Source organism: Chiloscyllium plagiosum, unplaced genomic scaffold, assembly GCF_037043375.1.
Source record: "Chiloscyllium plagiosum isolate Xiang-an unplaced genomic scaffold, Cpla_swu_hap1 HiC_scaffold_43, whole genome shotgun sequence".
Lineage (NCBI taxonomy): Eukaryota > Metazoa > Chordata > Chondrichthyes > Orectolobiformes > Hemiscylliidae > Chiloscyllium > Chiloscyllium plagiosum.
The window spans coordinates 33267732-33280589 of NW_028270181.1; the positions used below are offsets into that span (position 1 = coordinate 33267732).

General features: G+C 41.9%; 1 protein-coding gene across 2 annotated transcripts in view; it reads right to left on the bottom strand.

The window, feature by feature from the left end:
* LOC122541738 (primary cilium assembly protein FAM149B1-like) overlaps positions 1-11786 on the bottom strand; it is a 204747-nt gene extending 192961 nt beyond the window's left edge. For both annotated transcript variants that reach the window (XM_043678630.2, XM_043678629.2), the window contains exons 1-4: positions 11455-11786; positions 5710-5823; positions 4445-4580; positions 4082-4224 (exon numbers count right to left, since the gene is read on the bottom strand). In XM_043678630.2, coding sequence (XP_043534565.1) covers positions 4082-4224; positions 4445-4580; positions 5710-5823; positions 11455-11501 — 440 coding nt within the window. In that variant the 5' untranslated portion in view covers positions 11502-11786. The remainder of the gene's footprint in view (positions 1-4081; positions 4225-4444; positions 4581-5709; positions 5824-11454) is intronic.
* Between the last annotated feature and the right edge of the window lie 1072 nt (positions 11787-12858).

Genomic DNA, 12858 nt, shown 5'->3' on the forward strand with positions numbered 1-12858 from the left:
AGTATAGCACAGAAACAGGCCCTTTCGTTGACAATGTTGTACCGAACATGATGCCAAATTAAACTAATCCTTTCTGCCTGCCCTTGGTCCACAGCCCTCCATTCCTTGCATATTCATTTGCTCATCTAAAAGTCTCTTAAATGCCTCTATTGTATTTGCTTCCACTACCATCCCTGGTAGTGTGTTACAGACTCCTACCACTGTGTAAAAAAACTTGCCCTTACATCTCCTTTGAATTTCCCCCCTCACCTTAAATGCATGCCCTCTGATTGCAGACGGCTCAAAGATTGGTGGAGTAGCTGATAGTGAAGGTGACAGTCAGAGAATGCAGCAGAATATAGATAGATTGGAGAGTTGGGCAAAGAAATGGAAGATGGAGTTCAATCTGGGCAAATGTGAGGTGATGCAGTTTGGAAGATCCAATTCAAGTGCGAACTATATGGTAAATGAAAAAGCCCTGGGGGAAATTGATGTAGAGGGAGATCTGGGTGTTCAGGTCCATTGATCCCTGAAGGTGACAACACAGGTCGATAGAGTGGTCAAGAAGGCATTCAACATGCTTTCCTTCATTGGACAGGGTATTGAGTACAAGAGTTGGCAGGTCATGTTACAGTTGTGGAAGACTTTGGTTCGGTCACATTTGGAATACTGCTTACAGTTCTGGTCACCACATTACCACGATGTTCTCTGGTATGGAGGATGCTAGCTATGAAGAAAGGTTGAGTAGGTTAGGATTATTTTCTCCCAGATTGGGAGACTCAATTACTAGGGGTCACGAGTTCAAGGTGAGGGAAAAAGTTTAAGGGAGATATGCATGGAAAGCTCTTTAATGCAGCGGATGGTGGGTGCCTAGAATGCGTTGCCAGCGGACGTGGTAGAGGCGGGCATGAGAGCATCATTTAAGATGTACCTAGACAGATATATGAATGGGCAGAGGGATAAAGATCCTTAGAAAATAGGTGGTAGGTTTAGATAGAGGATCTGGATTGGCGCAGGCTTGAAGGGCCAAAGAACCTGTTGCAATGGTGCAACTTTCTTTGTTCTTTGTTCTGTACATCTCATAATTTTAAACACTTCTATTAAGTCTCCCTTCAGCCTCCACTGCTCCAGAAAAACATCCTGGGTTTTTCTACTTTTTCCTTATAGCACATACTCCCTAATCCAAGCAGAATCCTGGTAAACCTCTTCTGTACCCTTTATGAAGCCTTCATACCCTTCCTGTAATGTGGCAACAAGAATTCAACGCAATATTCTAAGTGTGGCCTAACCAAAGTCTTATAAAGTTGCAACATGACATCCTGACTCTTGTACTCAATTCCCCAATCAGTAAAGGCAAGCATGCCATATGCCTTCTTCACCACCCTGTCTGCTTGAGTGGCCACTTTCAGGGTGCTATTGACCTGAACCCCAATATCCCCCCTTACATCAATGCTGTTCAGGATGCTGCTATTAACTGTATATTCTTCCTTAAAAGTGTATCATCTCAGACTTACCCTATCTAAATTAAACTCCATCTCCCACTCCTCTTATGGAAGGAGGAGAGAATTAGGAACCACATGGGAATGAGGTGAGATGAGTTAATAATGAGATGCAAAATGCATGGAAATAAGGTATTTGCTGCTCATGAGCAAGATTCAGAAATTACCCTAAAGAAAAAAATAGGACATTTTTCCAAGTCTTCAAACTTTTCCATGCTGCTCACATGAGTAGGAACTTCCATCCCTTGATTCTACCATATTCCACCAACAGATATTTGGCTAACTTAGTCGAGATATTTTTTAATCAACCTGTTTAGAGATGAAATTACATAATTCTGGAGCAGGTTGACTTGAATCCCAGAGGTAGGGATCACCACCATTGTGCCATTAGAATCCCTAAAGTGTGGAAACAGGCCCTTCGACCGTAAGAAGTCCACATCGACCCTCCGAAGAGTAACCCACCCAAACCCATTACTCTATATTTACCCCTGACTAATGCACCTAACCTATACATCCCTGAACACTATGGGCAATTTAGCATGGCCAATTCACCTAACCTGCACATCTTTGGATTATGAGCGGAAACCGGAGCACCAGGAAGAAACCAACGCAGTCATGGGAAGAATGTGCAAACTCCATACAGACAGTCACCCGAGGTTGGAATCGAACCCAGGTCTTTTCTAATCAGCCTGTGTTCAGAGATATTACACCACACCTCTGGAGAAGGTAAGACTTAAATCAGAGGTGAGGAACATTTCCATCCAAACTTTCCTCTTCTTTTGGAGACACTTAATTCCTTAATAAGCATCATTCCCACTAATATTGCCAACAACTAGCAGCCTACATTTTATATTTCATATCACATATTTAGGAGATGTTATTATAGACCTCTGCAGCAGATTGTCACTTGAACCTTGATGTCCTGGCTCAGAGGTAGGGACACCACCACTGTACCATATTCCCTCTTTCTAATTCAACCTATGTTAATGTCTGATTAATTATATTGTTAAAGTTGCTAATGTCATCATTTCAGGTTAAGAAGAAACAGATGGTGTTTATTAATTGTCTGAGCCCTTGGGAGCAAGGGTTGTTGTGCTCCAGTGGTAGTGTCCCCAAATCTGGAGCAGGATATCTGGGACACCTGTTCTAGAGGTATGTGATAACATCTTTCAACAGGTTGATTTGAAAATATGTGTAAGGGAAACTTTGCAAATGGCTCACAAATTTCCATTGGTAGGTCATTTAGATATTAGTAGAACACAGGAATATATTCGGAGCAAGGACACTTGTGGTATAGTGGTCGTGTCCCTACCTCTGAGCCATGAGGCCTGGGATCAAGTTTCACCTGTGCCCGAGCTGTACATTAACATCACTGAACTGATTTAAAAAAGAAACATACTGGGAATAAGGACTCTTGTGGTGCAATGATAATACTTTTGAATACTGCGTAAAATTCTGGTGGCCCTTCTGTAGGAATGATGTTGTTAAACTTGAGAAGGTGCAGAAAAGATTTACAAGGCTATTGCTGTGACTGCAGAGTTTGATTTATAGGAATAGGCTAAATATTTTTCCTGGAGGATCAGAGGCTATGGGGTGATTTTATACAGACTTATAAAACATGAGGGGCATGAGAGGAGTAAACAAGGTTTTTTTTCCATAGGATGGGTAAGTCCAAAACTAGACAGCTTAGGTTTAATGTGAGATGGGAATGATTTAAAAAGGACCAGAGAGGTAACTTTTTCACCAAGATGGTGGTGCATGTATGTACCAAGTAGCCAGAGGAAGCATTGGAGGTGGGCAGTTACAACATTTAAAAGGCATCTGGATGGGTAGGATGGATTTAGAGGGATATGGGCCTAATGCTGGCAAACGGAACTAGGTCAGATCAGGATGTCTGGTCGACACAGATGATTTGGACCAAAGGATCTAATTCCAACCTGCATGATTCTACGACCCTAATGTCCCCACTTCTGAGTTAGGAGGCCTGAGTTCAAGTCCCATCTGCTCCAGAGAAATCCATATAATCCATAGAAACAGGCATTTTGGCGCACCACGTCTATGCTGACCAACAAACACCAAACTATACTGATCCCATTTACTTTTCCTTGATCCACAGCTGACTTGCCCTGGCACTTTAAGTACTTGTCCACATGCTTCTTAAATGTTGCAAGAACACATTCTTCCACTACCCTCTCAGGCAGTGGTTTCTATTTCTGAACAGACTGAATAGAAAATATCCCATAAACTGGGAGCACTTGGAATACTGGGTGTGGGGTGAGAGCAGTAAGGAAGTTGATAAAGTCTCGACAAAAGAGATACTTAAGTTGTAATCTCAGCATGAAGCACTTTCTTATGCTCCAGATTGTTCCAAGACAGTCTGCCATTGAAAAGAAGAGGAGGGATTCAAGGTGAAGTATTAACACAAGTATTCATCCAAATGGTCTGTTTTTGTATCAATCAATCATGAAAAGATATCCTAAGGAAACTCAATGCCTCAGGAACCAATATGAAGACAATGGGAGTACAGAATGGGGATCAAACTATTTTTGATATCCTCTCTGTTGCAAGAGAACAGAAACACATCATCAGCGCTCTCTCCTTACCGAAAATGTGGGAACCTCCATTTCCATTCCTGACACTCCTTCTCCAGCTTCTGCACATGAGAACATGTTTTATCTTCAAACAGAAGTTCATCAATCTCACAGAGCATTTGTTGAACCTGTTGGGAGGTTGTGTTCTCAAATTCCTGAAAGGTGAAATACACAGGAAAAGATTGCATGCAATTTCATCACTGAAAATTATCAGCAATTTAACAAGAATGGTGCTGTTCTGAGAGTGTATGGCAAAAAGCTCCACACTCTGAAGCAGCATACAAGTCTGTCCTGTTTTAGGACACATTGCTATAATACTCAAGGGAACCCACTCACTCAACGTGCAGGATAAATGCTTGGAAGAGCACAACTCACATTGTCACCCCAAGAGAAGGTAGAGCTGCAGGCAGTGGAGATCCTGGTTCCCGTGTAACTGTTGGCAGCGGACCAATGATGTCCAAAATCATCCTGTGAAGGTTGGTTACTGGTGTCATCAGAAATCTCGGACTCACTGCAATATCAGATACGTATAAATATATACCTATATCATGGAAAAAAAAAATGCTCCATTCATAGAAGTAGAATAATCGTTGTCACTAATGTTTTCAAGTTACATTCATTGATAGGGTTGATTAAGTTGTGGAATCTAAGTAATGTTTCCCTCACCTCCCTCAAGGAGAACAAATTCCTTGAGCTTCAATCTACACCTTGAGCTATTTTTACCCTGTCAGAAATTGCCCCCACTCCAGTGGCACTGACATATGTTGGGACACAGCTTCCTTCTGCACATCCACATTGACAACAGATTAAAATGAATCTTTTGCAGAATTTAAATACTAATCCCTTGAAAGCACTCACAATGAAGTGTTTTTCCCTGTGCCTAATGTATTTGCTATGATGTGCAAATCTCAAGGTGTGCAGGGCGAATTATGGCAAGACTTGGGATGTTACCTTTCAGAACTATGAAAGAAATAGTGACCAATATTTTTTTTTATTCATTTAGTGAACATGGGAAGTGCTGGCTGGGCCAGCATTTACTACCCATCATTAGCTGCCCTTGAGGAAGTGGTGGTGAGTTTCCTTCTTGAAATGCTGCAATCCAAGTGGTACAAGTAGATCCACAATGTTATTAGTGAGGGAGTTCTGAGACTTTGCTCCAGTGACACAGAAGGAATAGTGTTATGTTCCAAATCAGAACAGCGAGTGGCTTGGAGGGGGAAGTTGCAAGTGCTGGTGTTCTCATATATCTGCTGCACTTGCTCCTCCACCCATTGACAACTCAAGCTACATGAGGTTATCAAACCATTCCTTGTGATCCTCACCAGACACCATGTAAGATTCTCTCCCTGTACAGAAAAACAATGAGGAGCATTGCTTGATGTCTCCCTTGTATAGAATGAGGATGCTGGGGTTCCCAACTAAATCATTCATGAGGAAAGCTCCATCAATACAGACTTCAAATCCAATCTCAGACTCTCAAGTCCAAGTGACACTGCACAAATAGAACTTGCACCCATTTAATAAATTAAGAGGCTAACGAATGAATTGCTACAGACAAATACTGCTCCCTGGAGTAATTATTAACTCATTATTAACATGCCATGAAAGTACAAAAGAGATGGAAAAAACAAGGCCCATACCAACTACAGGTGGAGTCAACATCCTCAACACTGGTGATAGGAGATGGTGTTGAAAACTCTTCTAGTTTATCCGGCAGTGGATGATTTTCAACACTGTGATGCAATAGGTTTTGTCTGTGAAAATACAAACTAACTTTTACAACAAAATTAGTTGATATTTCTTTCCCTTTGCAAACATACATTTTTTTTAATTATGCTAAAGACAGACTTGGATAAAAATAGTAACATGATATGTGGTGTCGGCTTTCCTGCATTTCCTCATTTCTAGTCTGATGTACTTGGCAGCTTGGTCTCTCTCTCTTTACAAGCCACTGCACTAAATAGGCAATCAACTTTTTTTTAGTTATTCATGTCATATTTACTGGCTCGCATTAATTATACATCCCAAATTGTCCAGAAGAAGGCAGTGGTGAGCTACCTTCTTCAACTGCTTGCAGTCTTTGGGGAATCGAGACACAGTGTCCTATTAAAAAGGGAGATTGAAGATTTTAACCCATCAATGGTGTTTGATAAGGTTCCTCATGGTAGGCTATTGCACAAAATATGGAGGCATGGGATAGAGGGCAATTTAATGGTTTGGATCATAAATTGGCTAGCTGAAAGAAGACAGAGAGTGGTGGTTGGTGGAAAATATTCATCCAGGAGTTCAGTTACTTGTGGTGTACTGCAAGGATCTGTTTTGGGTCCACTGTTGTTTGTCATTTGTATATATAACCTGGATGAGGGCATAGAAGGATGGGTTAGTAATTTGCAGATGACACTAAGGTCGGTAGAGTTGTGGACAGTAGAGAAGGATGTTGTACATTACAGCTGAGGTGGTGTATGGTGTTTAATGCAGAAAAATGTGAGGTGATTCACTTTGGAAGGAGTAACAGGAATGCAGAGTACTGGGCTAATTCTAACATTCTTGAAAGTGTAGATAAGCAGAGAGATCTTGGTGTCCAGGTACATAGATCCTTGAAAGTTGCCACCCAGATTGATAGGGTTGTTAAGAAGGCATACGATGCGTTAGCTTTTTAGGAGAGGGATTGAGTTTTGGAACCATGGGATCATGCTGCAGCTGTACAAAACTCTAGTGCGCCCACATTGCATACAATTCTAGTCACCGCATTATAGGAAGGATGTGGAAATTTTGGAAAGGGTTCAGAGGAGATTTACTAAGATGTTGCCTGGTATGGAGGGAAGGTCTTGCAAGGAAAGACTGAGGGACATGAGGCTGATTTCGTTACAGAGAAGACGAAGGTTGAGAGGCAACTTAAATGAGACATGTAAGATAACCAGAGGATTAGACAGATTGGACAATGAAAGCCTTTTTCCTCGGATGGCGATGGCTAGCACAAGGGGACATAGCTTTAAATTGAGGGGTGATAGATATAGGACAGATGTCAGGGGTAGTTTCTTTACTCAGAGAGTAATAGGGGCGTGGAACGCACTGCCTGCAGCAGTAGTAGACTCACCATCTTTAAGGGTTTTATTCGATAGGCATATGGATGAGAATGGAATAGTGTAGGTTAGATAGGCTTCAGATTGTTTCCAAAGGTCGGCACAACATCAAGGGCTGAAGGACCAGTACTGCGCTGTAATGTTCTATGTTCAACAGGACAGGAATACTCCAAACCAGCATGGTGTGTACTTGGAGAGGAATTTGAGTGGTGGTGTCTCCATCAATTTATCATTTAAATTTAAGTTTATGGTCCTCAAGCTCCAGTTTCATGACTGAAATTCTGTCTCTTTCTTAAAAAGCCTCTCCACTTGAAACAAGTGTGTCATAAATAACTCTCACATTTCAAGGTGACGTTTAGAGATGCTAATGTTGAGAATGGAAATTTGAGGTAGATGCTCATCTCCAACAAATGAATTTGGAAAGACATTTCTGCACTGAGAAAATGAAATACATTTTTGATTAAGTTGTGGAATCTAAGTAATGCTTCCCTCACCTACAGCAGCGAATAACTACACTGAGTAGAGCTGCAGTTTATTAGATCAAAAGGATAAAAATTCAGGAGAAATAAAAGATTCATGAGTTGCATGTCAACTTCTATTTGGCTGAATGTATGATTACTGGTGGTGGTTAATAGTTCAAAACAAAAATAGTCACAATGACTTTGTGGTGGAAAAATCATTCAGTCGCATGTCAGAGTCAAACAGTCATACAGCATGGAAACTGATCCTTTGGTTCAACCAATCCATGCTGACCAAGTTCCCAAACTAAACTCGTCCCACCTGTCTGTGTTAGGTCCATGCCCTTTCTTATTCATATACTTATCCAAATGTCTTTTCAACATTGTAACTGTACCTGCATCCACCACTTTCTTTGGCAGTTAATTCCACGCATGTACCAGTATGTAAAACATTTGCCCCTCGTGTCCTTTATAAATTTTTCTCCTCTTACTTTAAAAATATGCCTCCTAGTTTTGAACTTGGGGAAAAGACATTTGTCATTCACTTTATCTATGCCCCTCATGATTTTATAGACTTCTATAAAGGTCACCCCTCAATATCCTATGCTCCAATGTAAGAATTTCCAGCCTATTTTTACAACTCAAACTCTCGATTCCCACCAACATTCTGGTAAATCTTTTCTGAACCTTCTCCAGTTTAATAATATCCTTCCTATAACAGGGCGACTTGAACTGCACACAGTACTTCAGAAAAGGCCTCACCAATGTCCTATTCAGCTTCAATGTGACATCCCAACTCCTATATTCAAAGTTTCAACTAAACACTTTCTGACCCATCATGTCTAATTGCGATGTAAATTTCAAAGAATTATGTACCTGAACCCCTGGGTCTCTCTGTTCTACACTACCCAGGGCCATACCATTAATTGTATAAGCCCTTGTTCGTTTGCATTTATCCAAATTAAACTCCATCTGCCACTCTGCAGCCCATTGACCCAATTGATCTCTTTGCAATCTTGGACAATCTTCTCCACTATAGCACCTATTTTGGTGTCATCCACAAACGTACTAACCATGGATTCATGATGCCAATGTCCTACCAGGCTGATTAGAAAATATTTTTTAAAAATCATGAGAATTAAATAATTCAATTATCAGAAATAAAATGGAGAATATGCAAGGATGCAAGCATAGTAGTAGTGTTCCTGCCTCTGGGCCAAAAAGTCTAGGTTCAAGATCCATATGCATTGGACATATGTCAGAACAGGTCCCACAGGTTGATTAAAAATATCAACAGGGAAGGGAGACCAGAGTAGATCACTTCAGTTAAAAGGTTCACTAATGGCTTGGGCACGACTGCTCTCGAGCCCATGTTGCTCGTCAATGAGATCATGGCTGATCTTATACTTCAACACCATTTTCTTGTACAATTCCCACATAATTTAATGGTTTTAATGTGGAATGTCCACCAGCATCTTGGCAACAGAATTTCAAGGATTCATCACTCTCGAGTAAAGAAATCTCTCCGATCTCAGTCCAAAAAGGTCTGCACCTTATTCTGAGACTGTATCCCTGACTCTTGATCCCCAGTTGGGGCAAACATCCTTTCTGCTTCACCCAATGAACCCAGTAAAATATTCTGCCATGTTTAAATAAGATCACCTTTCAGTCTTCTACTTTTCCTCATTGGGCAGACCTTACATTCAACAAATATTTTAGTTAATTCTTGTTATAAATCCTGTCTGGCAAGTATGTCTTTCTGTGGTAAGGAGATGAAAACTGTACACATTACTCTAATGAACTCACCAAGCCTCCAAATAACATTGCAGTTAAACATCTTTTCTCTGCTACTCAAATCCTCTTTTCATAAAGGCCAACATACCTCATCTTCTTAATTGCTTATTGTACCTGCATGCTAACTATCATGAACGCAGGAACAAGGCCACCCAAAATGCTTTTAAGTTTAAAACCTCCGTAACTCTCATCATTTCATATAGTTATAGAGACATACAGCATGGAAACAGACCCTTCAGTCCAACTCATCCATGCTGACTGGATATCCTATAAATATCTAGTCCCATTTGCCAGCATTTGGCCCATATCCCTCTAAACCCTCACCTGAGGGTGGAATCCAACCTTGTCGCTGTGAGGCAGCAGTGCTAACCACTGAGCCACCTTGCCGACCATAACTTTCCTCTCACTTGCCCTGCCATTCTATAGACTCATGGTTGATGTGCCCAAGCCTCAACTCCTTTATTGTGCCAGCTCCTCGCCGTCCTGATAGTTAAGAGATCTATCTCCCTCCTTTCTCTCCATAACAGTGAGGTTGACAATCCTACACATGCACTTGCCCTGGAATAAGTTCCTTCACAAGTTGGTTTCAAAACACTATTGCCTTATTCTACAACTACGATCCCCACAAGTGCGAACATCTACCCTCCTGAGGATCCTAAGATTACACTAAGATGAGCAGGAATTTGCTGGGTCTCCATGAACCCACGGGCACAAGCACATCAACACCACAACCCCTCCTTTCCTTTGATTCTTCAGACACCAGAGAAACTCAGTCGGGGTCTGGCAACCATCCATGTTTCGAGTCTGATGCAAAAAGCCCTCACGCTCCTATGAAATACTTTCTAATTCTTGCTTTTCCTTCCAAAATGTAGATCTTTACATTTCTTTTTATTGTGTTCCACTGTCAAAATTTACACAATCACTTAGCCCTTCAAAATCCCTTTAAAGCACCTTTGCATTCTCCTCCCAAATCGCACTTCCATCTAATTTTTGTCATTTACAAACTTGGAAATATTACATTTAATTTCCCCCATCCAAACAATTGATAATATGATGAGTAATGGGCTCGTCGTATATTCAATATCCAGTATTCAATCCAGATTATTATATGCTCCTAATCCCACTTTGTCTAATTTTCCTTATGTAACCTCTTCCATAGATTATGAAGCTTTCTGAAAATCGAAAGTTGCCACAATCCACCAATTATTCCTTATTTATTTATGAGATAAATAAATAGGTCTTCTTGAACCACAGTTCATTTGCTAGAAACACCTTTACAGTGCTGTTGGGGAGTTCTAAATTTTGACCCAGCAACACTGAAGGAACAATAATCGCATACAGCTCTTTTCCTTCAAGTTTTTGGGTTTGGAAAGTGCTATTGGAGATGCTTTGGTGTGTTGCTTCAGTGCATCTTGTACATACAAACAAGGACCAGCAGCAGACCATTCTGTTCCTTAATTGTAACATCAAATTTACATTCCTGCCTGGCCCTTTCACCCCTTGCTTAACAAGAATCTGTCCACCTGTGTCTTACAAAATATTTCAAGACTCTACTTCCACTGCTTTTTCAGAAATAGGGTCCAAAGAATCACAGTCTTCTGCGTTTGTGTTTTAAATGAGGACTTCCAGATTTTTAAGTAGCGACCTTTCTCCCATTCAAAGGAAGCATCCTCTTTCACGTCTACCCTGTCAAGACCTCCCAGGATGTTATGTGCCTCATTAGTCGGTAGAATACATTACTGCCACGGTACAAGGCTGGTGAAGGGTATGAATGTTGAAGGTGTTGGACCAAGCGGAGTAAGATTTCCTTTTTTTACTGGATGTGGACATGGCTGCAACGGCCAGAGTTTGTTACTCATCCCTAATCGTGGAGATGGACAAGGTGGTGGTGCTCCAACTCCTCGGGAAATGGTGCACAAAGGGCACGCGGGGCTAGAAAAGGCAGCCAGCATCTGCCTGGACAACTGGAGCGGCTCTGCCTGCCTGAAGGGAAGGAGCCGGTCAGTCTCCGGCCTGAGATCAGGGCTCTCACCCGCGGCCCCACACTCACATCTCCGGCGGCGTGGACAGCAGCCTCCGGCTGTATCTCTGGATCATTTTGCCGCCTATCACCGCGCATCGCACCGGCTGCCTGCCTCTGAGGCCTACGCTCGCTCTCTCTCTGGAGCCGGGCTGGACGAACCCAATTCTGGGCGATTTCTCTGCAGCGATACAGGGCGAGCCCAGTCTCTCTCTCTCTCTGCTCTCAATCCTGGGGATTTGGCGCCTGTCCGGGCCGCGCTGCCATGGAAACCTGGAGGCTTCTGGGGGCCTGCTGGGAGTTGGAGTTCATCAGGACCTCATCCCCAGACTGATCTAACCATGTTGACAGTTCAGATTATGTGATCGGAATGTGAGCATGGCAGAACAATGATGTGTCTCCTGCCAGACTTGAAAGGACAGTAAATGAAATGGGGGGGAGGGAAGGGGAGGACTTAATAACCAGCTAAAAGAAAGGGAAGAAATGGAATTTAGTTCACAATCAAAAGACGTTGAACTCAATATTGAATCCAGAGGCTGGATTCAATAAAGTGCTTAGTCTAAAGATGATTTGGAGATGCCGGTGTTGGACTGGGGTGTACAAAGTTAAAAATCACACAACACCAGGTTATAGTCCAACAGTTTAATTGGAAGCACACTAGCTTTCGAAGCGACGCTCCTTCATCAGGTGATAGTGGAGGGCTCAATCCTAACACACAGAATTTATAGCAAAATTTTACAATGTGATGTAACTGAAATTATACATTGAAAAATTGATTGTTAAGCCTTTCATCTGTTAGAATACAGTGATAGTTTCACTTCTTTCATGTGTAAATCACGAAACCTTTTTTTTAAAATGTTGCATTCTCAGGTTAGCTGTTAACAATGGTGATAGCTGGACAATATGTTGAAGGTGTTGGCCCATTGTGTTCTCTGTCTATGCCATGATGTTTAGATTAGAATCAATCTAAAATGGAGTTTTACATAAATTCATGCAGTTTTGAGCTCAGAGTTCTACATGAATGCATGCAGTTTTTGAGCAAAGTACAATGTAACCCTGAAAGTACAAATTCACCCCACAAAATATATGTGTGCATGTGGGTCTTTGTCCGTCTGTGTGTGTGTGTGTGTGTGTCTATCTGGGTTGGGGGTTGTGAGTGTGAGAAAATGTATGTGTGTGTGTAGTGAGTGCAGCGTGTCTTAAGTCTGTAGGGGGTGCATGTGGGAATGTGTCTGTAAGGGTGTGTGTGGGTGTCTGTGTGCACGTCTGTGTGTATGTGTGTCCCGGAGTGCCTGTGTGTGTGTGTGTGAGAGTGTGTCTGTGTGTGTAGGAGTGTCTGTGTGTGTAGGAGTGTCTGTGTGTGTGTATAGTGCAATGGCGGTCACCTGTAATGTGACGTGAACCCAAGGTCCCGGTTGAGGCCCTCCCTATGGG